This window comes from Bubalus bubalis, chromosome 11 (genome assembly GCF_019923935.1).
Source record: "Bubalus bubalis isolate 160015118507 breed Murrah chromosome 11, NDDB_SH_1, whole genome shotgun sequence".
Classification (NCBI taxonomy): Eukaryota; Metazoa; Chordata; class Mammalia; order Artiodactyla; family Bovidae; genus Bubalus; species Bubalus bubalis.
Window position 1 is genome coordinate 82,918,427 of NC_059167.1, and position 27,644 is coordinate 82,946,070.

The window sequence follows — 27,644 nt, forward strand, 5'->3', positions numbered from 1 at the left end:
TACTATTCATGAAGGAAAGGTAAGCTGATAACATGAGGAAGTATTTTATACTTTTCCCAGTAGACTCAGAGAACAACCCACTGATTAATCCCAATCAGTTTTGGGAAATGCCCCAGCTATCAAGGATTTAAGTGACACAGCCTTTACGAACTTAAGAAATCAGAGTACTTTTTGATAGAAGGAAAAGTCTATACTCATGTGCTGTCCTGAACCATACGCAACAGACATATTCTCTAAGCAGCACCGTCAAAACAAGGCCAGAATGAGCCCAAAGGCACCACGACGCGCGGTAATATGGAAGCATCCAATGCGCTTTCCCAGCTCTTGGTCAGTTACTTAAGTACACACACACTGATTTATTTTAAGTGAAGGTCTTAAAATGGGTATCCCATTTAGCTATGGTGACTAGTCCTTCCTATAACCTAAAATCTGAGACGGCAGGGGCCTTATTTATGAATAATTGCCAAGCTAAAGCAATAATCTCCATCTGTGTATTTCCTACCCAATGAACACTAAAAATAACAGAAGAACAGCACACATAATAATCAAGGGCTTTGTTCAAAGATCAGGACACATACCAATTAGCTAAAGAAAATGCACCTTCAGGTGCAAAAATCACTAAGACTGCGAGATTTTTTCTTATTGTAACAACTCTTAGAAAAGACAGCTAGGTAACTTATGAACATTTCCTCTTGTGTACTTGTAGCCACTCTATATTTTTAAATCACATAAGAGAAAATAATTCCAAATTTGTTTTTTCCCTATTACAGACTGATTTAAGAAAGTAGCAAACCCTTTATTTAAATATTCTCTTTCATCTTATGTTTTTTCTTTTCTGACATACCAAAGCTATTTTTAAAAGAACTTATAAATTGTAAGCATGCAGGAGCAGAAGACAGAACTATCAAATATGCAGTAATGGTATTGATCTTGTTAAGTAAAAGCATAAAAACGGGCGACAGAGATTATCTTTTTAAAACGGATAATGCCAAATCCGTACTGTATGCAAAGCATCCAGAATACACAGCAGGCAATACAGAGTCACAATTTTGTTTTAAGAAACAAAAGAATATTACTGAAAGTGATACATTCTTTGATTTCCAGTACCATTTAGAAAAATTTACAATTCTAATATATTCACTTCAGTAAATTTTCTCATTCAGATCTAGATCTAAATCATGTTTTACATATCTACAGAAATTTTACATCATTCTTTTAAAGATATTTTAATAGATAAATTACAAAGAAAAGCAATAAATATTTGGTCTCTTTTGTAATAAATTTACAGTTTATCAAATGGATGCTACATATAGCTTTATACTGTCTATATAAATAAAACTTATAAAAAGCACATAGAAAAATACTTTCCCAACTAATTCAAGTACTAATAAAGAAAATGTTGGATTTATCAATCTAATACATTTATTCCATTAATAACCTATATATTTTCTCAGAGATATGGAGATCCTTTAACTTTTTTCTCCTTTTAGTTATAACTCACATGACCAAAAGATGAAAAATCACTTTTAACTCTCTCATGACTACGCTTTCTAGATCCCAATATATTAAAAACATATGCTATACATTTACATAGATGTGTTTACATGACAGGATTAGTATTTTCTAAAAAGCAAAGCAGGATTTAACAGAACTTTCCGTGTTGAAAGCCCATTTATCCTCCTATGAGGCCTGACCCTAAACTGCCATATCCTTTTCCTTCCACTGATACCCACGGGGCAGGCCTCATGCTAACATTCTACTTAAGCTGCTGGAAAATATGCGGACAACCAGGGATGGGCAGGATACCTTACCTGTGTGGGGTCTGGTCACAGCACTCTCGTACAAGGGGATACCTTCACCTACATTGTTAAATGCTTTCAGGGTAATCACATAGTGAGAGCTGGGATCTGAAGGAAAGAAACAAGTGGACACATGTAAAAAACTCTCACTACAGAATTTTAAAAATTCACAGATTATTGTGTGTAATCTTAATTGTAATAAAAGCCAAGTCAAGTGAAGTTGCTCAGTTGTGTCTGACTCTTTGCGACCCCATGGACTGTAGCCTGCCAGGCTCCTCTGTCCATGGGATTTTCCAGGCAAGAATAGTGGAGTGGGTTGCCATTTCCTTCTCCAGGGGATCTTCCCGACCCAGGGATTGAACCTGGGTATCTCGCATTGTAGGCAGATGCTTTTACTGTCTGAGCCACCAAGGAAGTCTCCAATAAAAGCCAGGTCATACTTTAAAATTTTTTTATGTGGGATTATTCTGAGGGGTGGGGAGGAATGGAAATGGGAGAATACAGATTATAGAAAAACTGGCTGGGATCAACTTCCTGTAGTCCCAGGAGCAAGGGAGACTGTTCCTGAATCTTCTCTTGGCTTCAAGTCATCAGTGGTTTAGTGATGTTACTGTATAGAGAAGAGTCTGGATTAAAAAGAATAAGTAGGATTTCCATGTGTTGGAATCCCACAGGTGCAGCTTGGACTTAAACAAACCCCATTCCTTCTCAGAAGGAGGCAGCGATTGGAACAGCCAAGCTAGAGAAGTAGGAGAGAAACTGTTAAACCAGTTAACTGCTGACGGTCCTTAACTCTCATTGGGATGCCAACCTCATCTAGCTTTCATGCAGACTTCTTGGTTGGAGAAGACATGGCCCAGGATTTCAACTGGCTAAGATGATGATCATGTAAAATGCTGCTAGTTAGATTTGGTGAAAAAGAGGGGTATTATATAGTTGGAATAGCATTCATTCTCCTATTGGCTAAGGCAAATCAGGAAGACCCCGCTTTATCACATTCCTGATCCAGGCAAGGTTTAGTACAGGTACTTCAAGAGTGTAGTCTCAAAATGAAGAATGGGGTTCCACTGAAGCGTTGTAGGGTGGGGAGTTGACCCACACCACTCACTTCTGGTAAAGCTGGGCAGTTTTTCAAGGTGGCCACACCTCAAGTGGCCTCCATTTCTTCAAAAGCTGCTTGGTGGCCCATTTTCTAAATACCATTGAGCAATATATAAAGGTACCTGGTCTTCCAGTGTGAGAAAGAACTGACAACAAATGGAATAAATAAGACTTAGTACTTGACTGGCAGGAAAAGGTGCTGATATGGACAACATGGTGGAAGGTGATGCCATTCATTGAGATTGGGGACAGAAGAATCACAATACACATTTTCCAGACTTGATTCTAGGCCCCCTTCTAGTCCTACTCTTTACTCTCTCCCCATATGCTTTCATTCATTTCCTTGGTTGGATTAGCATACATGTGTGATCCAATGCAAATTAGTCCTGACTTTTCTTCTGAGCACCAGACCTGTTCAACTGTCTGTTGGGCATCTCCATCTATTGGATGTCTCAAATCTTTCTCTCCCCTTCCTCCGCCCCTTCAGATCTGCTCCAGTTTTCCCTAGAGTTCATAAATGGCATGACTATGCACGCTGTTGTTCAAGCCAGAAACCTGGGAGTTGTTAAGATCCCTCTCTCCCTCCTTCCCCACATAAGTGATCAAGTCTTGTTGATGCTACCTACATGCCTCCCACCACTCTGCCTCATTCCCTGTGCTCGCTCTTTACTGGCCACCTCTCAGTCCACCGAGTGGTGTGCGCTCTCCTACGACTGGGTTGTAACCTGTGCAGCTGTCCCCTATGCTGCGGACACACAACACTCTTATTTACTCAGACACTGCCCATGCATCTGAAAGGGGCCATCCCAGACTGGATGACCTCTTTAAATACATAGCCTGTAGCACCTCATTTCTCCTCCTCAGCATTATAAACAATTTAAATTATTTAAAAATTACATTATCTCTAATCATTGGGATCACATCTGCTTGATTCTCTATTTATAGTGTGCTCTATTTCTAGCAAAGTGTCTGGGGTATTTGCTGATTGAATGAAAGCTTGCAGAAGATACTAACTTTAATTTTGATTAAATTATGATAGACTATAAGATATTCTATCATGATTTATGATATTCCAGTACAGATACCCAGCAAGCAGACGTTTATATAGATTTGAAGCTCAGAGAGAGCTCTAGTTTGATTAATAAATGCATTCCTATGTGTATTTCTCCACTCCACTGACTTTTCTTTTGTTCAACATTTTACGTATCTTAAATCTATCTGATAAATACAGCAAGTTTATTTTACTTTATGCCACATCAATTTTTTTTGCTGCTTCTCAATGTGCACTTTCTTTACTACTAAAATATGTCTACTGCCGTCAGCACACGCAGTGCTCCTTCTCAGCTCGTTTCCAATCACTATTCTCACTCAGTCTTTCAAGTACAAGTCAGGCTTCTTCCCTGCCTGCTCCCCTGTGCCTTACCACCTCCTCCTTCTCTGAACACACTTCAACGCTTCTCACTGTTTCCTGTGTTTTACGTTCCGTCTCCTGTTAGACTGAAAAAGGATTTTCATTTCAGTAGTTTTGTAAAGGAAACAGTAGGAGTGGGTGACCACAGAAGTATTTTTATCCTAGCCTATTCCTTTGCTCTCCTACAACTGCCTTGTAAGACTGTTCATGTGGGGAACACTTCCCAGATTAGCTGTGCTGTTTCTTCTTGAAAGGAAAAAGAAAAAGGCTACTCTGTTTTTGACTAAAGCATTAAATTGTTGCTTATCTTCTACCAGAAAAGATGACCCTAAGTAATTTATCGCTTGTTCTTGTGCTTAGTTGCTCAGCTGTGTCCAACTCTTTGTGACCCCATGGACTGTAGCCCACCAGACTCCTCTGTTCATGGGGATTCTCCCAGCAAGAATACTGGAGTGGGTAGCCATTTCCTTGTCCAGGGAATCTTCCCAACCCAGGTCTCCCGCATTGCAAGTGGATTCTTTACTGTCTAAGTCATGTGGGAAGCCCTAAGTCATTTATTAGACACTTAAAATTGTCTTTAGGAAAGACTTTTACAAATAAATTTGAATAAAAAAGGTTGGTCAGGGAAGATTCTAAATTAAAAGGCAAGCCTTTCAAAGAAAGATCTCAATAATGATATTTAATTTGGAAAAATATGCCTATCTAAAGCAATTCATTTTCTATTATAAAATATTACTGTTTCTCAAAATGTTGGCTTTGTAACTCACCTTTGAGGTAATAATTTATATATAACACAATATACCCATTTATATGTACCTTTTTAGCTTTGACAAATACATATGCCTGTGTAAGAGTCTACTACTTAGCACTAAACAACAAAAACAAATCACGACCACAGCACATATTCCCTGAAGAGAACACTCTGAAGAGTTCTCCTATTGCCAGTCAACTGCAGTCAATTCCACCTCCTTGCTTTCTAGTCACCCACTCATCTATGTCACTATAAATAAGGGCCACACATGCTGCAATTTCATGAAAATGTATTAACACAGTATGTGTTCTCTTGTGTTTTGCTTCTTTTGCTCTGCATAATGTTTGTGAGATTTGTTATGTCGTTGAGTGTACCTGTAACCCATTTCTTTTAATTGCTGACTAGTATTCCATTGTCGGAGAAGGCAATGGCACCCCACTCCAGTACTCTTGCCTGGAAAATCCCACGGATGGAGAAGCCTGGTAGGCTGCAGTCCATGGGGTTGCTAAGAGTCAGACCCGACTGAGTGACTTCACTTTCACTTTTCACTTTCATGCATTGGAGGAGGAAATGGCAACCCACTCCAGTGTTCTTGCCTGGAGAATCCCAGGGACAGAGGAGCCTAGTGGGCTGCTGTCTATGGGGTCGCACAGTCGGACACGACTGAAGTGACTTAGCAGCAGCAGCAGTATTCCATTGTATGGATATAGTACAATTCATCACTTGTTTACCCCCTTTAGATTATTATAAATCAATTATGAACATCTGTGTAGAAATCTTTGTGAAGATATGTGTCTTTATTTCTCTTGGTTAAGTAACTATGAGTGGGAATGTTGGATTGTATAGTCAACTTTTTCAGAAACCTCCAATCTGTTTTCTAGAGCAGTTGTACCTTCATACGTGCCCACCAGCAAGTATGAGTTCCAGTTCTGCATCCTTGCTGATATCTGGTATTATCAGTCTATTAAATTTTGGCAATTTTAGAGGTTGTGTAGTGATATTTCATTGTGGCTTTATCTGCATTTCTCTGATAATTAATGAAGCTGAGAATCTTTTCATGTGCTTACTGTCCACTCATATATCATCTTCTTTGGTATACTGTCCATCCAAATCTTTTTCCTACTTTTTTATTGGACTATTATCTTCCGAGTTTTTAAAAAATATTTTAGAACATATTCCAGACTCAAATTCTTTGTCAGATACTTGAATGATGAATGTTTTCTCCTGGTCTGTGGTTTACCTTTTCATCTCACTGGTCTCTTTCCAAGTAGAAGTTTTAAATTTTGATGAAGCCCAATTTATTCATTTTTCATTTTTTTAATTTGTACTTCTTTGCATACTAAGAGATCCCTGTGTACCCCAAAGTCACATAGACTTTTTTTCTGTATTCTACTAGACAGCATATTAAAAAACAGAGATATAACTTTGCTGACAAAGGTCCGTATAGTCAAAGCTATGGGTTTTCCAGTTGTCATGTGTGGATGTGAGAGTTGGACCACAAAGAAGGCAGAGCACTGAAGAACTGATGCTTTCAAACTGTGGTGTTGGAGAAGACTCTTGAGTCCCTTGGACAACAAGGAGATCAAACCAGCCAATCCTAAAGGAAATCAATCAACCCTGAATATTTATTGGAAGGACTGATGCTGAAGCTGAAGCTCCAATACTTAGGCCACCTGATGCGAAGAATGGACTCACTGGAAAAGACCCTAATGCTGGGAAAGACTGAGGGCAGTTGGAGAAGGGGATGACAAGATGGTTGGACGGCATCCCGACTCAATGGACATGAGTTTGAGTAAGCTTTGGGAGATGGTGAAGGACAGGGAAGCCTGGTGTGCTGCAGTCCATGGGGTCGCAAAGAGTCAGACGCAACCAAGCGACTGAACAACAACAACTAGAAGTTTTAGTTATTTGTTTAGGTCTGTTTTTGTGTATGGTGTAAGAGTCAATGAAGGTTCCTTTTCCTTCTCACAGAGTTATCCAATTATTCACGCACCTTTTGTTGAGAAGACTATCTTCTTTTCCACTGAATTATCTCAGCGTTTTTGTCAAAAATCAATTGTGCATATATCTATTTCTGAACTCTATTCTGTTCCATTGATCTGTAACACCTAACCTTTACACCAACACTACCACAATGTCTCAGTTACTGCAGCTTTATAATATGTCCCGAAATCACATAGTATGGGTCTTCTAAACTTTAGTCTTTTTTAAAAAATGTCTGCTCCTTCACTTTTTTCATGTAAACTTTAGAATAAGTTTATGAATGTCCAGGAAAAAAGTATACTGGGATTTTACTTGAGATTGCATTAGAGAGGACTGTCATTATAATATACTGTCCTCTAATCCATAAACATGGTATCTCTATTTATTTAAGTCTTAATTTTTCTCAGCAATCATTTTCCACTCTTCAGTGTACAGATTTCCTATACATACATACACACACACACATATAAATAGCTTACTGTTAGTATGTAGAAATACAACTCTTTCTGCATATTGACTTTATACCTTGTGCCCTTTTAAACTCAGTTAGAGTTTTAGTAGTATTTTTTAATAGATTCCTCAGGATTTCTACCCTAGTAACAATGAGCATGAATAGTACTCAAACACTTGTTTCCAAATATCATTTGCTATAAAAGAAACAAGGAGCAATGGCTAATTCAAGGGCAAAAGCTAGGAAAATACCAGATAAGCCTGAAACATCTTACTGAATCAAAAAGGAAGAAAGTGCTCAAAGAAAGACAGGAGATGTCAAACGGACAGAGAAACTAGTTATAGAGAGATTCCCATTGGCCATTCCCTTCAATATGGAAGAGAAGCAAAGCTCTTCTTTATCAAAGAATGCTAATAAATGCAGAAGAAATAATGGAATTAGAAAATCACCACTTGAGAAACACCATAATAATGATACTGAAGATGATAAAACTACTGAGTAAAAGTTTGACAAGAAACCAGATATTTATAAAGACTCAAGGTATTTCCCTACAAGGTACTTTTTAGTTATGAAGGAAAAAATAATAACTTTATAGAGAAGAAATGTTGAAGATATCATTTTAACCAAGTGGTTAATGTCAGTAGCATTAGGCTCTCGTCTGCCTCCTGATATGGTGTACTGACAAGAATACACACATCTATGCTATTCCTTCCAAAAATGTGTAAGCTGAATATAATGATGAACTAGTACATAGGTCTAAATTAAGGGTCATTCTATAAGGCATAAATGTACTTTTCAAAAATGTCATAGTCATAAAAGAGAAAATAAAGGAACTGTTCCATATGAAAGAAAACTAATGAAACACACTAAGTAAATACATGTGATCCTGCACCAGAAAACAGTGTTTTTCTTTCATTACAAAGGACACTGATGAGACAACTAGCAAAATATAAATGAAGTCTACAGATACTATCTCACAGTTAATTTGCTGATTTTGATAACTGCACTGTGATTATATTAGAAAATGCCCTCATTTTAAGGAAAGGGACATTAAAGCATTAGTGGGTGGAGGGGCATCATTACTCTCAAATGGTTCCGAGAGAGATAAAACAAAATCAGGTACATATAGCAGATAAAACGCGTTTCCCCAGTGGCTCAGTGGTAAAGAGTATGCCTGCAAGGCAGGAGACACGGGTTCAATTCCAGGGTCAGGAAGATCCCCTGGAGAAGGAAATGGCAACCCACTCCAAGTGTTCTTTCCTGGAAAACCCCATGGACAGAGGAGCTACAGTGGGCATGGGGTTGCAAAGATTCAGACATGACTGAGCACACACCATTGGGTACACAGCAGATAAAGCACATGTGATAAAATGTTAACCTCTGGGGAACCTGGGTGAAGAATAAAAACTGTACTGTTTTTGAAAGCTTTCTATAAAAATAAAATATACAATAAAAAGTTAGAAACAAATCACACACGCAGTTACTTCCTTTACTTAGCATACATACCCAGATTTTCGATGGTGTAATAGCGTTGTTTATAGTCTACTTTTATGGTCTGGGCATGAGGGCTGCCAATGCCATAACCAATGGCATAACCTCTGACCACAATGTTTTGATTCTCTGGAGGCGTCCAGCTTACTACGATGCTAGTGACCAGTGGGCGGACGTGAAGAGAACTAGGCACTTCTGGAACACGAGTTTCTGCGAAGGAGAGGAGAGCAAGATGAGATTCAGATGCACCTTCCTTTGTAATATTTCATTGTCCTTGGGGCAAGGTGTTTAGGCTTCTACCAAATTATCTGGGGCTAAGTTTTTTTTTTCCATTATGGCCAAGAATTCTCAAAGAGAATCTGTATGTATAGTGAAGTACGGCCACAGTTTAACTGCAGCCTAACTCAAACAATCCGAAACACAAGACACTGCAGGATTATTATAATTTGGAAGGAAAGACAAAGAGGTCCAAGAGCCTTCCCAATGGAGAAAAATAAACTGTCTTTCCATTGCTGCCCACTCCTCCTGGTCCCACAGCTGATTACCACACTCCACCAGGTGGAATGAGAAAGGCACAGCACACTAAATAGAAGTCTGCTGTCAACAGGTGATCACGTTTCACCTGACAGTGATGATATCAGTTATTTACTCCCCAAACTAATATGGTAAGTCAGAAAATATGAAACTCAGAACCACAAATTGATTTAAATGGTGGGAGACTAAGAGGCTTTAAAAGGTAGCAATTTGCAGTATCGTTCACACACATTATCTCAAGGCATAAATTCCTACCTCTATTTAAAAATCAGTAAACAAAGAATTACATTAAGTACCCAGGTCTTTTGCCTTTTAAGCGCAGCACTTGTCTCTGATAAAGGCAACATACACGCACTCATATGGAGTCACTGAATAAACTGGTGAGAAAAAGGGCGAGGTTTCTAGGACTAAGGGAAAAGGGAAACTGTAACTAAAACAAAGGCCAGTCTACAGGGTGCAGCCTTAAATTTTAGATCATCCGCCTACTTAATGGCCTTGGTAAAAAAGCCAGACTTAAAGCACCTGCACATTTTTACTTGTTCTGGTTCTACTTACAGGGACAGTTCTCAAAAGGCCACTATAAAAAATACATTTCAGGAGACTTGCTGTATTACAGGAATGACAGCAGTATAATCCACGAAAATTCACAGATTTTAGCCACATACACCCCAAAATCTATGCCTTTATAGTTTGACTCATTTGACTTCAGTTAGTACCCAGACTGTTCCAATCCTGCTGATTGTTGCTCTTACCATCTAAGTCACTTTCAAAAGTTTCAGCTGACAGCCAGTCAGTAGCTGGACCTGTACCATTGACTGTTAGAGAAGCCACTCGGAAATTATATTCAGTTCCCCGATCAAGACCTGCGATGCAAACAATTAAAAAAAAACGGGATGATTTGGCAAAGCTAATATAATTATGTAAAGTTTAAAAATAAAATAAAAAAAATTAATTTATTTGAAACTGCAAAAAAAAACAAACAACAAAATGGGATGAAACAAGAGCTTTGGAAAAACAAGAGATTAAAACCTCCCATTAAAGCAAGTATCTCACTTACCATCTTAGTACAAAGCTACTACCCTGGTGGCTTAGTCGGTAAAGAACCTGCCTGCTATGCAGGAGACCCAGGGTCGATCCCTGGGTCAGGAAGACCCCCTGGAGAAGGGAACGGCTACCCACTCCAGTATTCTTTCTTGGGAAAATCCCAGGGACAGAGGAACCTGTTGGCTACAGTCCATGGGGTCACAAGAGTCAGACAGACTTAGTGACTGAACTACCACCACCACCACCACCTCTTCCTGATCACATTTCAGTTAAAGCTAATACAGAACAAGCAATACATAAATACAGCACAGAGGAGCTCCTATCTCTAGATAGGAAGCCCAACAATCCAAGAGCAAAACAAAATAAATAAAGCTCCCAGGAGACTTTAGACCTTTAAAAAGAGCTTGAAGGCACCTTAGAAATGAGGGCTTTCCAGGAGGTGCTAGCGGTAAACAACCCGCCAGCCAATGCAGAGACATAAGAGATGCGTGTTCCATCCCCAGGTCGGGAAGATGCCCTGGAGGAGAGCATGGCAAAATGGGCTTCTTGGTGGATCAGACGGTAAAGAATCTGCCTGCAATCCAGGAGACCTGGGTTTAATCCCTGGGTAGCGAAGATCCCCTTCTTGCCTGGAGAATTCCATGGACAGAGAGGTGGCGGGCTACAGTTCATGGGGTCACAAAGAGTCTCACACGACTGAGCAACTAATACTTTCACTTTTTCACTTTATTTTGTTACTAAGGAGGCTAAGACTAAAAACAGCCCAAAGGAATGAGAGTTACAACAAAGGAACAAAGTCAGTTGGTCTCAGAAGACACCAAGACCAGAAAATAATGCAGAGGTGTAACTCCTACCACTTTACCTCTGTTCTCTGGGTCACCCCATAACCACAAAAGAAACATTTTAACCATCAAATATGGCCTAGAAATCTATTTCTCAACAACCTACTTGCTCATAAGTATATACAATAAGTAAAAGAGGAATAAAGCCGTTTTACAGTGTAATCTTTCATATTTACTATTAGCTAATGAAGTACATGATATAAGAATGTATCAAAGGTAACAAAGATCTACATGTAAAAGTCTACAAAGTGGAGTAACAGTCAACTTTTTTCTTTTTGTGTTAAAATACATATGACATAAAATTTATCATCTAAGCCATTTTTGAGTGTACAGTTCACATTCATACATTTTTTTAGAGCACTTTGATACCAGATATTGTGAAAGGTCTTATAAAGGTTATGAAAAATTATCCTACACCTCCCATTATTCAAATAACAGGATCATTGGCCAGAAACTAGTACAAAAATTCCTACGGGAGAGCTACTGAGAGAGAGGTTGGCCAGGATGCAGGACAAGCCCTGGCTCAGCTAATTCTGTCACATGGTGTGAGAGGAGAGGTGGGCCTGTTCTCTGCATGCCCATCCTGATTGTGTTGGTCCACAAGCAAGCAAGCAGCAAGACAGGAAGAGAAGCAGAATAGCTGGGCCCTGGTCAGTTTACCCCTCTCTGCTTCCCGCACACACTGAACAGAAAGTGCCAGAGTGGGCCACACAGGCATCTGTAACTGTTAACAGACAACAGTCTGGACTATTAGCAAACAGGCTCTAGAAGAATTCAACCAATCAGGTTATCATTCCCTCTCCTCTGAGGAACTGGAATGTAAGAGTGAGGGCAAGTGGGAGAGAGTGCACACGAGTAGGTAAAGTGAGAGTAAGTACAGAGGCTAAACTCCTCTCCCTCAAGATGACCTACAAAGCTCGCAGGTTAAAACCAAGGCACTCGATCCATATTATAGAGATACGGCAGAATGTGTTAAGTGCTGTAAGTAGTACAAAAGAAACAACAATTACTGGCTAAACCTTAAAATCCTGTAATTTGTTGTTCAATACAAGATCTTGGGAACCCATACTATCCCCCTTATCAGCTTCAAGTTAAGGCTCAAGAGAATAACAACCTTCCCTTCTCAGGTTCGATATCTGGGTTGGAAAGATCCCTTGGAGTAGGAAATGGCACCCTACTCCAGTCCTCTTCCCTGGAAAACTCCATGGGCAAAGGAGCCTGACAGGCTACAGTCCACGGGGCCACAAAGAATCAGACACGACTGAGAGACTAAGTGCACATACACCTTTTGCTCATCATTATATAAAAGTTCAATAAAGTCTATTAAATAAATGAATGAATCTAAATATAATTTTAAAATGCAATAATTTTGATAAACAAAAGGCTATTTTTATTAAGAAAGTGGTACTTTGCTTATACATCAAATGTTTCATTGAGAAAATGAATAGTCTCCTCAGGGGCAAGGACTGTATCTATTTTTATTTATTAGAAACAAGAACCGCGACTGGTATATAATAAGTACCTACTATTAAATAGTCAAAAAAAAAGCCTCATCTTTGGGAAATGTTATTCACCTGGGTCTGGAGTATATTCAGACTGACTTTTAAAAACACCCATGACCAGTTTTGCAGTAATGCTCCTTTGGTGAGATTTCTCAGCAACACTCCCGGAGTCGTATTTATCTCCTGCAGCTTAAAGCTGAGGGGTTCAAGTGAGGAAATGAGAAAATGGAAAGATACCCTCGAAGACAAATGTTCTCCTTGCATGGCTGTGGCCATTCACAACTGTTTCAGGTCACGGATACCCAAGTGGTGTCAGTGTTAGAAGAAATAATTTTGTAGGTCTCTGCTACCACCTAGACTGAGGAAGATTCTTTGCTTATGTAGCTTTGTTTACATGGATAATACATTAAAATAATTTCACCACAGAACAGGCAAAACCTGTAAGAGTATATTTTACAATTTTTATCAGGTCAGAAGTTGACTAAACTATTACAAATTCTTTTAAACCATTTTTGATTTGTGTAAGTCAACAGCCCGGAGCAGTCATTAGACTAGCGTTAATTCACAGTTTGAGAGACACTATCTTTAGCTTTTGCCTACATGCAAAGCAGCTTACCTTCGATCAGCTGTGACAGCTGCGTCCCAGACACTAAGGTCTCAGTGACATCACTCTTCCGGGAAGCCTTTCGGTAGCGAACCTTGTAGCCAGTAATCTGTCCATTTTGTGCGGCTGGAGGAGGTGGCTGCCAGTGAATCACAATACTCTGGGAAACACAAGATTATAGGGAAAGACAATATATCAAATCTTGGTCCTGTTTTACGTATTACTACCCTGAACTCACCGTGTAAGAGAAGGAATACAAAGGCAACAGTGTGTTCAGAGTTTTATTACTAAGCTATTTGATAATCACTCAAAGATAGTTTTAAATTGTAAAACCCTCAAAGATGGAATGGGGAGATTGTATTTGTGGGCAGTGCACTCTGGCACCTGATCTGTTTTGCTAGAATGAAGATACTGGGCAAAAGTCTCAGGAAAGTTTCTGAAGGAAACCATGAGGCCAGAGGCATGTGGATGAGGAAGTACATCAGTGTTAGGTTCTCTTCTACCTCTACTGTAAGAAGAGTGAAATTAGATAGTTTCTGTCTAAAACTTTTCAAAGAGGGGACTGTTAATTATCAGCTGACTGTTTCGTCTCAGTTGTCTATGCAGCCCAGGAGGGGCTCTGGGCATCTGAGAGGCACACGTGGTCTTCAGGGCACAGTGAACTTGCCCAGGAGAGCTGGCTACCGCAGTACAACCACAGGACAGATATCTGCCTTTGATTCACTCTGGGTTCACCTCACAGTACTAAATGGCTCCAGTATCATAAACTGCACCACCAAGGTTCTGGATGTTGAAGGTCTATAACACCATGGTTTACATAGTAACAGCAGTATACTTGCAGAAAGGCTAAAGTAATTTTGGCATTAGAGAAAGGCAGTAAAATTAAACAGAATAAACCAAAGTTGGCGTCTAAGTCCAGCTTTAAACTGGCAAGTGTAATATCTATGTCACTTTCTTTCTCTGCTTGATTATGATTGTTTTGATAGAGAATCTCCCTCTTTATAAGCCCTCCTGAGGCCTAACAGGCTACCAGTAAAAATGAACAACAGTAATATAAAGTTTTACCTTTGAATTTCTTACTTCTAAAGACAGATTCTGAGGAGCAGCACTGGGAACTACACAGACCAAAAAAAAAAAAAAAAAACAGAAAGGAAATGAAAAGAAAATTTAAATTTCAATTACATCATGTGACTGTTCTTGGCCAGACCTTATACAAATGAGCATCTCAAACATTGATACGAAACCTGAAAGGCTAACCCAGGAGCCAGTGTCCTCATGTTGACGGCAGTATTTGGATAAGGTGTGGCCATATATAAGTCATTTAAAATGAGACACATTCACATATGCACACATCCATACCCAAGTCAGGATATACCTTTGGGAAGTCAGATACTTATTTCAAGGATATGATGATGACTCTAAACTTTTCTAGAGCCTAATTATATTCTGAACCTTTAATGTATTCTTCTGAATATTCTTGGGAATAGCTATCTTTATTTTGGGGTACAATTTCTGGAAATGAGCCTAATGAATATGGGAAGTGAATCACCTGGGTATCATTACAAGTCCAAAGTGTGATGTACACAAATCAATGACCTTGGCTTTCTTGTGGGGTTCCTAAACTGGTTTTGAAGGCAGTTTTAAGGAGAGCAAAAAGTTGTTCAACAAGGGAAGTCCAGTTAAGTAACCATTTGGCTTCTGAAGGCAACTATATGGCAGGAAATACTCATTCAGATGTGAGAGGTTTGGGACTATTAGTTACAAAACAGCTGTATAATTTCTCACATATTAGAACATAAGACAGGGTATCTCAAAGTTTATTGTACATATGCCCTCCAGTGTCTTCTTTTGTAGTAACTATAGAAAGAAAAAAAATTTAAGAAAACCTGATTAGTTTCTTCTCCAACCACAAAATGCTGACTTTAGCTTTTCTCTCCTAATCCATACATGGAAATTCCTCCCTTCCATTCTGACACTTGGTGACCAGAAACATAACTCAGTACCCACTGTGGTGTAGTCTTCTGGAGGATAGAGAGGATAGAGATCTCTCAACCCAGAGATTCAGAGGGTCTGGAGAAGGACTTCCCCATTTGTGTTCTGAAAAAAGTCCGTGGATGGTTTCAGTCATCTCCTTTTAAGAAACTCTGACTCAGCTGCAGAGGCACCAACATAATTGTTGTTGCTGTCTTCTTCTCTTTCATCATCACCACCACCATCACGGCTAAGATCTGCTTCATGCTCCTACATGGCAGGCAGTTTAATCCTTACAACAATCCTACAGAGGAGTTTCTATTATTATCTCACTTTACAGATGACAAAACTACAGCTGCAGCTCAGGGGAGTTAACTTGCTCAAGGTATTTGTTTCAACTGGTGTAAGAACCAAGATTTCTCTTCCTCTGAAGTGCGGCCCGTAACCAACCACGCTGAGACACATTCAGTTCCCGCAACAGGCACTGCGGTCAGCATGCCAACCCACCTGATGCACTTAGACGTGGCGCATGGGTAGATTTAAAAGCGCATGTTAAACACAGGCTAACCAAAATACAGTCCGCATTAACTTTTTATCCTGAAAAATGTCAAGTGCAAAGAGTGGCAAGAAGAATACAAAGAACACCATATACTCTTTTCCTGCATTTACCACTTGTTAATATTCTGCCACATCTGCTTTATTTCTCTCATTATATTTATACATATTTATCTATCTACATATTGTTTCTGGAGAGCTGAGAGACAGTTACAGTCATTATGATACTTCACCCCTAAATACTACACTATGTATCTCCTAAGAAAACATTCTCCAACAAAATTATAATACAATGATCACATTAAAATCTAATCAGGACAAAACTACTATCTAATATACCTACAAACGTATCTAAGTTTTAATACTGACTGATACTATACCCACCTAATTATTAAGTAATTGTACCAAGAGTGTCTTTATACTGATTTTACTCCCAGATTCAGGAATCAAAGATTATACATATTTTATTTTATTCTATATGTCTTTACTTTTCTTTAATCCTATAATGACTCCCCTTTTTCGTTTCTTTCATGAGACTAATATTTTCTAAGAATTCAAGCTAGTTTATTTTTTTTGCAGAATGTCCACCAATTTGGATGTATGTCTAGATGTTTCATCACGATCACACTTAAAATATTTCTGGCAGGGACACAGCACAGGTGAAACAGATGAAGCTATGTCTTTCTTGATGCAGCACATTACATGATGTCAGCTTGCTCCTTTAATGGTGATGTGATGTCTCACCCCTTGTTTAAAGGAGTCAAACTATAGCTCTTAAAACTTGTTTAGACATTCAGTGTAAAGGCTATAACATATACACACATTTTTAAGAAAAAGACATTTTTGAAACATTTGGATTTAGCTGAGTTTCAGGATACAATATATACATTAAGTGCAATGAACTGTTATTTGCTGTTCTACTCTAAAAATATCTTTTAAAAAAATGTGGGTCTTGACCTACTCAGTTTCAGTGGAAAGCTGTACTTTGAAAACCACTGCTTTAGTTCATGGGTCTAAGCAAATAACAGTGAGATATAAACTGTCACAAAATATTGAGGAGTTAAAAGACCTATTTGGCATGGAAATATAATTGCTATGTAGAGTAAGGGCAGCCTTCCAATAGCCTTGGATGATCTGTTCTATGAACAAGCAATAATACTCACTTATACAAAAAAATCTACTAAAAATAAAATACTAAGAAGCTATCCAAGTACCAGGTACTACATGTTCTCTGACCTCGCAATGGATTTTTATAGCCACCCAATGAAGCTGGTATTATCTAAATTTCACATGTAAGGAACCATGCTCAGACATGTAAAGTGACTTGACTGAAGTCACACTACCAGAACTGGTATGTGAACCAAATCTTGATATTGAAGCCCATGATCTTGTTACTATGCCACCAGGGCCCCCAAGCTCGGTATTCTGTTCCAGAGGAAGAAAACTCACCATCTGAAAAAGTTCGAACAGCAACATCCTGTGTGGAGACTCCAGGACCATGTTTATTGTAGGCCACCACTCGGAAACTATACTCTGTGTATTTTTTCAATCCGTTAATGGTGTGGGAGTGACTCGAAACATCAACATCCTTGAGTAAAATAAAACATATATATGTGTATATATATATACAACTCAAGCCAAAAGAAATGAAGCAAATAATTAACTATACAAATTCTATATTTGACATAATGCAGATTTTTGTCCCTCTTATAGAACGTTATTTCAATAGTCAAAGCAAATTTATCATAAACACTGGCAATTTGCTGAGAAATACTTCTTAATAATGTTTAGTGACCATTGATGGCAAAAACTACAGAATGAACCTTGGTACTAAGAAACAGCATTTATCAACTCATCATTTCTTATGCATATTTTTTCCTCAGATTTCTAGACAAGCAGGTATTGAGTTTTTGAAATGTATTTCAAACCTACTATTCCAATCAATGCATTAAAAAAAGGCTTCATATTATACCTGTTCTTTATCAGTCCCCTTTTCCATGTAGTAGAGTTTGTAATTCTGAATTTCCCCATTTCCAGACAAGGGTGTTTCCCAGGTGACAGTGATAGAAGTAGGTGAAGTTGCATAGGCTCGGATGTTAGGTGCTGGGCCAGGAAGCTGAACTAGAAAGAAGATTTCAAGATGGCGAGATATAAATAAAATTTATTGTACCCCTCAAGACCACTCTCAACAATAATAGCACCCTGGCTATGTTTTCAAAACGATAAAAACAATTAAACTAAGAAAACAAGTGATTTGACTCAAGAGGTTTCAGGATAATATATAATTAAATGATTTCCCTCTTTATGACCCCAAACCAAAAATTATCTGTGAAATATCTCAAATTTATTCAAATAAAAAAGTGAACACTGAAGAATTCTTGTGGTTTATAAAATCCTATTTTGCAGCAGGACTGCAGCACATGTAGGCAGACATCACAGAAAGGAGCCCTCTCTTGACAGGCTATGAGTGGTGGTGGACAGTGAATGATGGACATTCTGTCCACCATACAATGAATGGTGGACAGAGGCCCTGCCCACAGAGAACTCCAGTCTAGAGGGAAGTCAGACATACATTTACAAAGAAGATCATAAAAGTGCTGGCAGATTAGGCAACAACTGTAATGAAAATGGAAAGGAGAGAGTACATAATTCTGCTCTGGGCAGGGTCATTAGGAAAGGGAAGGACTGAAGTAGACTTTTAGGGAGCAGAAAGAATGAACAGTTTTCTCAGACATCAAGGGAGCTATTGCTCTGGTCAATAGGGGTGACAGGTGAGAAGATAGTGTTACATGGTTCAGGCTGAAACAGGGAATAGACACAGGATACAGAATGCTATAAAGGATGACAAGAGCCAGGTAAGGCCCTGTTCTGAGTCTGGATTATTTTTTGTAGGTGTTAGATAATTACTGAAAAATTATGAGCGGGAATATGACAAGACATGACCAGATTTGCCTTTAGAATGAGCATATTAACACATGCACAGAAGAAAAACAGCAAGGGAATAAGACTAGATAAACACTCATTTAAAAAAGAGCTACCATTTATTGAATGTTTGCTATCAGTCCAGCATTAAGTGCTTTACATTTAAATGTTTTACATTTAAATTATATTTACGTAATCTTCACACAAACCCAAATGAGACAGATACTATTATCATCCCTACTTATGGATGAGGCTGAGAAGTTAAGAACCATTCCCAAATGACGGAAAAGTTGGTGAGTGGTGGAGCCACGAACCAAGCTCTTCCTGGTTCTAAAATGTGGACTCAGGAAGATCAGGTAGGGAATTATGACAAGACCCTCTGAAGGAAGATGTGACTAGAAGACCCCAAGAGTGATTGACCGATCGTCTGCCCAGTTCACATCCTTTTTTACTATATTCTTTTCGTCTGACTGTCAGGTTCCAGTCCCAGTGTATATACAAATCCTGGGCAGCTGCCTGTGTCTACACTTTGGTGGACACTCTGCATCTGAAAGTCATTTCTCTGGTGCCAGCGCTTTTCTAACAGACATCCATTAGACTTAAGGAAAGGGGGAAAAAAAACTAACAAAATGTAAAACAAACTGGCTTTCTTAAATAACAGCATGACAGCTTAAGATTAGTTTAGCTACCAAAGTAGAGAAACCTGAATATGGTTATTCTGACAGTTGTTTGCTTTATTTAGTCATGAATCATGTTATTCACTTAATGTTAAGAGCATATTTTGCACAGCCTGACAGGTGGGATTTGTCACACTTCTGCTGCTATGGAAAACTTTCCTCTAACTTTTTAAAAGGGAAGGAAAACAGAACAAATTCCCTTGAAATCACTTTCAGTATATTCACTGGTTAAACGTAGGCAAATATGATCCTAAAAAAGGCACTAATAAATTCTTTTGTCTGTACAGTGGCATTAAAACATGTGAAAAAATTTAAGTTGGCTTGAAAAGCTAAAAATGTAAAATATTTTCCAAGGGCTGACTCTAACACTTTGGCTCCCCCCACCCCCGGCCCAGGCTGAACACATCCAGATGAAATCTCTTTCCACTGACTCCTCTTTTGCCAAAACATGTTAATAGTCACTCTGCATCCCCAAAACAGTCTCCCCAGAAGCTGTTGCTCCTTCCATCTATATCCTTCAGTTCCGTCTTTCAGTCACGTAAAACTCTTTGTGACGCCACAGACTGCAGCACGCTAGGCCTCCCTGTCCATCACCAACTCCCGGAGCTTACTCAAACTCATGTCCATTAAGTTGGTGCTGCCATCCAACCGTCTCATCCTCTGTCGTCCCCTTCTCCTCCTGCCTTCAATCTTTCTCAGCATTAGGGTCTTTTCTAATGAGTCAGTTCTTTGCATCAGGTGGCCAAAGTATTGGAGCTTCAGCTTCAGCATCAGTTCTTCCAATGAATATTCAGGACTGATTTCCTTTACTTCTGACTGGTTTGATCTCCTCGCAGTTCAAGGGACTCTCAAGAGTCTTCTCCAACACCATAGTTCAAAAGCATCAATTCTTCAGCTGTCAGCTTTCTTCATGGTCCCACTCTCATATCTATACTCTTAGCTACTTTCTTTTAATCAAACTCCCTTGAATAAATGATCACAATACTGCCCATTTACCAGTCCTTGTCAGTCCTTGTCTGGTACCAGACTATTTTGTGAACAGAAGTCTTACTCATCTTTACATCTTGCTGCCTAGCACAGTGCCTGGCACATGACAGGCACTCAATAAATCTCTTCTTTCATCTCTAACTTGACAGTGCCCCTTTTAGTTCTGTAATTCTCAGTAGTCTGACTTTAGGTTCTGAAGTGATCAAGAAAACCACAGGTTCTTTCCAAAGGCAAACATGAATATGTACAGACACACAAATATTTTCATGCACTTTCAGAAGTTTCACGGCCCCAGGATGGGACCCTTGCACTGAATCAAATTCAGTGGTCCCTTTCATTTTCATCATGACTCACCCTGCATGTATACTGCTAATCCTAGTTTTGGGATTGGGTCAAGCGGTTTCCTTCCCCAAGAATGTTTGCTCTAAGCCAAATGCTTTAAGGCCAGCCTGGGGTTTCATGTTTTCCTAGGAACCAGATTTGATTTACCTAACTTAACAGTAACCATTCCTTGTTCTGTATTTCATTCTCTCTCATGAATGACACCTGTACGTGAGAATTAATGAAGGAAAATTGAGTCCGAAATCTAACAGACTGTCCCTGCTCTTATCCGAACACAGTAATTGTGAAACTCAACATCCTTTCCCTGTAGCAATAACACATTCTTTCCTTAAGTCAACACCCCCACCCCCCACCCAGTTCTCTTTGGGTCCTCTCGTTGTTGCCTGGGTTTGATTCCTGACCTTTAATGCTCTATTACAGAGATGATGAATGGCCTCCTATCTTGACTGCTCATTCTTTAAGGGGAGGATTCCTGTCCTGTCCCCTGCATCTCTGATAGCTTGTGCAGGGCCTGGTAGAGGAAGTCCTCAGTACCTGTTTGATGGGCGAACGACTTACTGCAGTATTAGAAAGTGAAATTCCACAGCTTCTTGACTTGACTTATTCCACCCATCAGGCAGAGTCCTTGAATTATTTCCATAGTTTCAGTGGTAAATACATTTAATCTGTTTAGTACCCTAGTCAGCAGCTTCCTCAAATTTATCGCCCATGCTCCTCAGCTGCAGTAAAATTTTTGTTGCTGCAAATTTGTTAACACAGAAACACTAGTGCAGTTAATAGGAGAAGAAAACTGGAGAAGGCTCCCAAGAAAAACAATGGCTTGTGTTAAAAGAAGGTACAAGTGTAGAAGAAAGCTTCATGAGAAAAGCATTAATTCTAAATTTGACTGCTTCTCATAATTTTAGACCTATAGTTTAAAAAACCAAAACTTCAGACAGAAGACATTTATAAAGTAAATCACCTTGACACTAATTTCAGTTGGAAAAATCTTAAGAAATGTAACTGGAAGTAACATTATTTGGCACAAAAGACAACAGGTCCAAGGTAAAGCCTTGAAGAGATTTCGAAGAGTATGGTATGTATAAAGACCAGGGCAATTCCACTGACAATAACTATTAAATACCTACTTCCTGTGTGAGGTACTGCATTAGACACGGTGGGAAATAAAAGGACAATAAATACTCTGTCTTTGCCATAAAATTAGTGAAATATATTCATAACCATAATTCAAGGAAGATGTACAATAATACATCTCGTAACTTAAATAATACTTAATGTACTTTAGGACTGTAGAAAACAATATTCGATAAGATCAGAGGAAGATTTTAGAATGGCATCTGAACTGGGTCCAAAGAATCGGTAAAATGTGGGTGTCTTCCAGCAGAATTATGTTGTCGTACACTATGTGCTGCTGTGTGACGCAGTTAACTTGATCTCCTGTAACTAATTCACTAAGATCCCTAAAAGTGAGGCACTGTTATCTCCTGCACACCGATGGTATGCCAGGCTATACGTAAGATGGCCCTTCATACAGGCCTGGCTTCAGGAGGGGCTGACAGACAGGTGGGAGACTTACCCTCAGGCTGTGTTTCTACCCGCAGTGGAGCGGAACTCTCTCCAGAGCCATGCTTATTTTGAGCCATAACTCTAAAGATGTACACTGTTGCTGGCATTAGGTTTTGAATGGTCACCTGCATTTCTCCTGGGCGACTGGTATTCTCAACACGTTCCCTTTGGATAAACAGGGATTTGGAAAGAAATAACATTGATTATGGAAATTTCTAGAATGTGCAGTTTCATTTTCATTGCAATATCTATAGACACCACACTGCATCGAAATCTTCATAAATTTAAGTCAAATTAACTCTCAAAAAAGGAAAGTTTTGGGGGTGGAATGGTGCATGGAATATGGACAATGGTTAAGACCAATGTCACAGATGTCTGAGAAGTCGCTGATGTTCTTGCTTAAACATCACTGATATTGCTGGTCATAATCACAACTTCCTTTCAAGAGCCTTCTCAGTGCCATCTCAAATAGGGTAGCTAGTCACCAATTTTGTACACTAGAATCACTGAGTTTTAAGGGGTTATGTTTGGGGAGACAAACAAGGTGATTATAGGTATGATCCGATTTTCACAGAAAATATCAAAGAATGTTACGTATCTTTTGGATACTAAACTCTTAATAAAAGGAAAATTAGAGATTATCACTTAAAACTGGGAACAAAACATTAAAAATTTAAATGAATCTAATCCATAAAATAAGCTAATAACTACTCTGATTTTTACAATCTATTTCTTACTTTTTAAAAAATTATTTTCAAACTGATCTGAAATATTTAACAAATCTTATCACAAATGGTGCAAATGGCTAGTGGTCTGGTGTTATAAGATGAAAACATAAAAGTAGTTATCAGGTTCTTTAAAACAGGTGGCTTCCAGGCTCTATTTTTGGGGTCTGTGTGTCTACAATAATTATGCTCAGAGTACTATGCTTACTATAACAAAGACTGTATTTGCTTTCAATGGATACTGTGAAAGAAAATACTTGTTTTAGACAAATAGCTTTTTTTTTTTTTTTAAGAATTACTGATTATGTGAGGAAAGATCTGTGTCTATCTTGAGAGAGTAATAAAAGGGCCCAAAACTACTTTGTGGGAGAAGTTATTTGAAATTGCCTAAAAATCTATTGAATTAAATTCTTACTTTAAAATGTTGATAATTTTCCCTGAAATTTGTTTAAATAAATGGTTAAACAAATGGATTAAAATTTGTTAAGTTCTAAACAACCATATGCCAATTTGTCTGATTGTATGTGAATATCTGCATTTCAGAGATTCAAGTGGTTTTCAATAGTTTTCTATGGTTCTTTAAACTACCTTATGTTAACGAAAACAAACAGTACCCACCCACATCATATTTATAGAGGCTGCTTGTCTACAGTCAGGTCCATTGGAAAATATCATGGCAACAAAAGTTACTGCTCAGAGACTCTTGAGATATCTATTGATATTTTCTCTTCAGCTAAACCTCTCAATCACAAGATTTAGGAGAGTATCAATTGATTTCCTATGATGTGAGGTTTCTGACATTCAGTCCAATCACAAATGACTGCTGTCTAAGACAAAGTATGGTATGTGACACTTCACTAAACTAAAAGCTCAGTGCCAGAGCACAGATTAGTTTGTTTTGCTCACTGCACATCAAAGTTTAAACAAGACCTTTCCGAAGAAAGACAGTGAAAGGGGTACTATTTTACTGTAAATTGAAGTGAGAGTGTTTCATCCATGTTCACATACTCCAGAAGCACTAGCAGAACGTTCATACACCGAAGCAGCATCACAAATGTATGTGGAATGAATGAATGGAAATTTGCCTTCTAATGTGTAAATTTTATATAGTAATGATATCATCTTTATCTTTTTGTTTGTTCCTATGTAAAATGGGGGCTTCCCTGGTGGCTCAGTGGTAAAGAATTCACCTATCAATGCAGGAAATGAGGGTTTGATCCCTGGGTTGGGAAGATCTTCTGAAGAAGGAAATGCCAACCCACTCCAGTATTCTTGTCTGGGAAATTCCATGGACAGAGGAGCCTGACAGACTACAGTCCACAAGATCACAAAAGAGTCGAATACGAACGACTTAGCGGCTAACCAACAACAATGTAAAAAGGGGAAAAAACCTACAATAAATTTCTACAGAAGCATTATGATAAGAAAAAATCAATAGTAGAAAAAGAAAAAGAAAAAATCAATGATTCCCTAAGATCAAACATCTAACACTCGAAAAAACTTCTAACAGTAGACTGATCTGAGGTCACAGAACCACGTCTGTCTGGAAATAAAACTGACTTCAGGGAAGATTTGGGGTGAGTTATGAAGGACAATTTTCATAAATGTGTGAGGTTACAATGGGAGTTAGGTTAGAATGTCTTAGCTAAGAGTCAAAAGAAAAGAAAAAGGTACATTTTGTACCAAGACAGTGCTGGGTCAGAACTTAGGAGCTCCAATTCTAGTTCTGGCAACACTGCTGGCTTGCAAACTCACTAATTCTCTCTGGGCTTCAGTTTCTTCATGTATTAAATCAAAGAATGAGCCCAGGGTGGTGAACTTCTTCTTAAAGGGCTTGATAGTAAGTATCTATAGGCCAAGACACAAAACAAAAAATATTACTGATAATCTCCACAGTTAAAAATCTAAGTATAACTTTACAGCTGGCCCTCCCTATCCACAGTTCTGTATCCGGGGATTCAACCAACTGTGGATCCTGTGGTACTGTACTACAAATTTACCAAGAAAAATCCACATGTAAGTAAACAAGTGCAATTCAAACCCATGTTGTTCAAGGGTCAACTATAGTTATTTATATAACCTATTAAAGTGTAACCACTTGAACAATGTAAAACTTACTCTTAGGTCTTGGGCCATAAAAACAAGTTTGATTTGGCCCACGGTATATAGTCTGATGATCCTGGAGCAGACTAACAGATTTGTAAGGCTGTGTGCTAAGTTGATTCAGTCATGTCGGACTCTATACGGACTGTGGCCTACCAGGCTCCTCTGTCCATGGGGATTCTCCAGGCAAGAATACTGGAGTGGGTTGCCCTGCCCTCCTCTAGGGGATCTTCCCGACCCAGGGATTGAACCTGCATCTCTTACGTCTCCTGTACTGGCAGGCCAGTGCTTTACCACTAGCACCACCTGGGAAGCCCTTATCCAATTCTGAAAGTGAAAGTTGCTCAATCTTGTCCAACTCTTTGCAACCCCAAGGACTATACAGTCCATGGAATTCTCCAGGCCAGAATACTGGAGTGGGTAGCCCTTCCTTTCTCCAGGGGATCTTCCCAACCCAGGGATCGAACCCAGGTCTTCCGTGTTGCAGGCGGATTCTTTACCAGCTAAGTCATGAGGGAAGCCCAATTCTAAATGCTATTAATTTCTGAAATAACTTACTCTATACCTTCCACTTAGTGGCTAATAGAAAATACTGCTGTTTAAAGGCATTGAAAACAAAAGTGAATATTTCACAGGTAAAATGGCAGAGGAAGGGCCCTTTGAAATTTCAGGAAGCTAGAGTACCCAATCAGAGAAGGCAATGGCACCCCACTCCAGTACTCTTGCCTGGAAAATCCCATGGACGGAGGAGCCTGGTGGGCTGCAGTCCATGGGGTCGCGAAGAGTCGGACACGACTGAAGCGACTTAGCAGCAGAGTACCCAACAGAATCATACAGCTCATTACCAAGGCACACAGTGCCCCCTGGTGGTTGAATTATCAGATGCAAGAAGTAGGGGAATTTGTAAATGCAGGCAGTGGCATATACCCTCACATCGAAAGGTTGTCTATGAAAATAATACATTACCTTCAATTTTTAGATGAGAAAATGTAAACTTATAAAGATTAAATAAATTTTGTTTATAAAACAATTAACGGGAATCTAGTCTCTGACTTGGTGTTATTTCTATTCCTTCACTGCTTCTATTCAGAAATCATGATCTTAAAGTAATGAAATAGCAAAAATTATTACTACAGTCTCCAAGAATCTTCCATTGAAATATTCCCCAGATTTACTGTTGCAAGTCACTGCTCTCATCTCCATCCAGGCCTACCACATGCTTGTGTGTGTGTGTGTTTAGTTGCTCAGTTATGTCTAATTCTTCACGACCCCATGGACTGTAACCCACCAGGCTCCTCTGTCCGTGGAATTCTCCAGGCAATAATACTAGCGTTGGTTGCTATTCCCTTTTCCAGGGGATCTTCTCAACCCAGGGATCGAATCTGGGTTTCATGCATTGTAGACAGATTCTTTACTGACTTCCCACCAGGGAAGAAGCCCCACCACATGTTTAGATCAACCTAACTACTGCTGATCTGTCTCCCTGACTCCACCACTCTTCTTCTCTAATCTTGTGTAGAACCTGCCAAGAACTGCTAATAAAAGCTGTTTAATAAAACCGTGTGCACACTTGCTCAGGAGTCTGAAATGGTCCCTTCTTAATTGATCATATCCAGATTCTTACTTGCATTTTAACACTTGGCTCCAAACTTCTACTTTATTATAATCTCTTACTAATTCTGACCAAAAACTCTAGGCCAGAGCTTTCTTACTTTTCCATCTCTTCAACAATAGACACACAAATTGGATCCTTTTCCTTTATGTATATTGCTACTTGCCTTGTCCTCCTGCTCCGGCCAATTGATAAAAATGGTTTCTATACTTTTTTCTAATATACTTAACAAGTTTTTAAAAATATGTTTTGATACATTTATAACATTGTTATACACAGACAAAGATATAACTTGTATTCCTTCTACTAAATGGGGGTTAACTATCAACATTATTTTTTGAATAATTATTATTTCTCCACTGTCTGAAATTACTCACTCAACAAATATTTATTAAGTGCTACTGATAAGCCAGGCTCTGTTCTAGCTGATGGTGATACTCTACTGAACAAGACAAATGCAACAAATGCGTTAATAAAAAGAGAACATTTCTGAGTGTTAAGTGTTCTGGAAAAAAAAAAAAAACATACAAAAGCTAAAAAACAAAACACGGTGGTATGTTACAGTGATGTTCTGGAAAATGTTTAACAACTGGCTCTGGTTTGGAGCACTTGTCACTGTCAATACTCCCCCACGCCCAACTTCAAGCTACCAGGTCATCACTGGCTTTGCA

At 38.9% G+C, this 27,644-nt stretch overlaps 1 protein-coding gene across 8 annotated transcripts in view; it reads right to left on the reverse strand.

Moving 5' to 3' along the window:
* Nucleotides 1–27,644, reverse strand: part of NEO1 (neogenin 1) — a 238,959-nt gene that overhangs the window by 35,116 nt on the left and 176,199 nt on the right. For all 8 annotated transcript variants that reach the window (XM_044925356.2, XM_045162126.1, XM_025296187.3 and 5 more), the window contains exons 9-16: nucleotides 22,544–22,698; nucleotides 18,012–18,160; nucleotides 17,489–17,627; nucleotides 14,579–14,628; nucleotides 13,526–13,673; nucleotides 10,274–10,384; nucleotides 9,003–9,197; nucleotides 1,812–1,907 (exon numbers count right to left, since the gene is read on the reverse strand). In XM_044925356.2, the coding sequence (XP_044781291.2) occupies nucleotides 1,812–1,907; nucleotides 9,003–9,197; nucleotides 10,274–10,384; nucleotides 13,526–13,673; nucleotides 14,579–14,628; nucleotides 17,489–17,627; nucleotides 18,012–18,160; nucleotides 22,544–22,698 (1,043 nt within the window). The remainder of the gene's footprint in view (nucleotides 1–1,811; nucleotides 1,908–9,002; nucleotides 9,198–10,273; nucleotides 10,385–13,525; nucleotides 13,674–14,578; nucleotides 14,629–17,488; nucleotides 17,628–18,011; nucleotides 18,161–22,543; nucleotides 22,699–27,644) is intronic.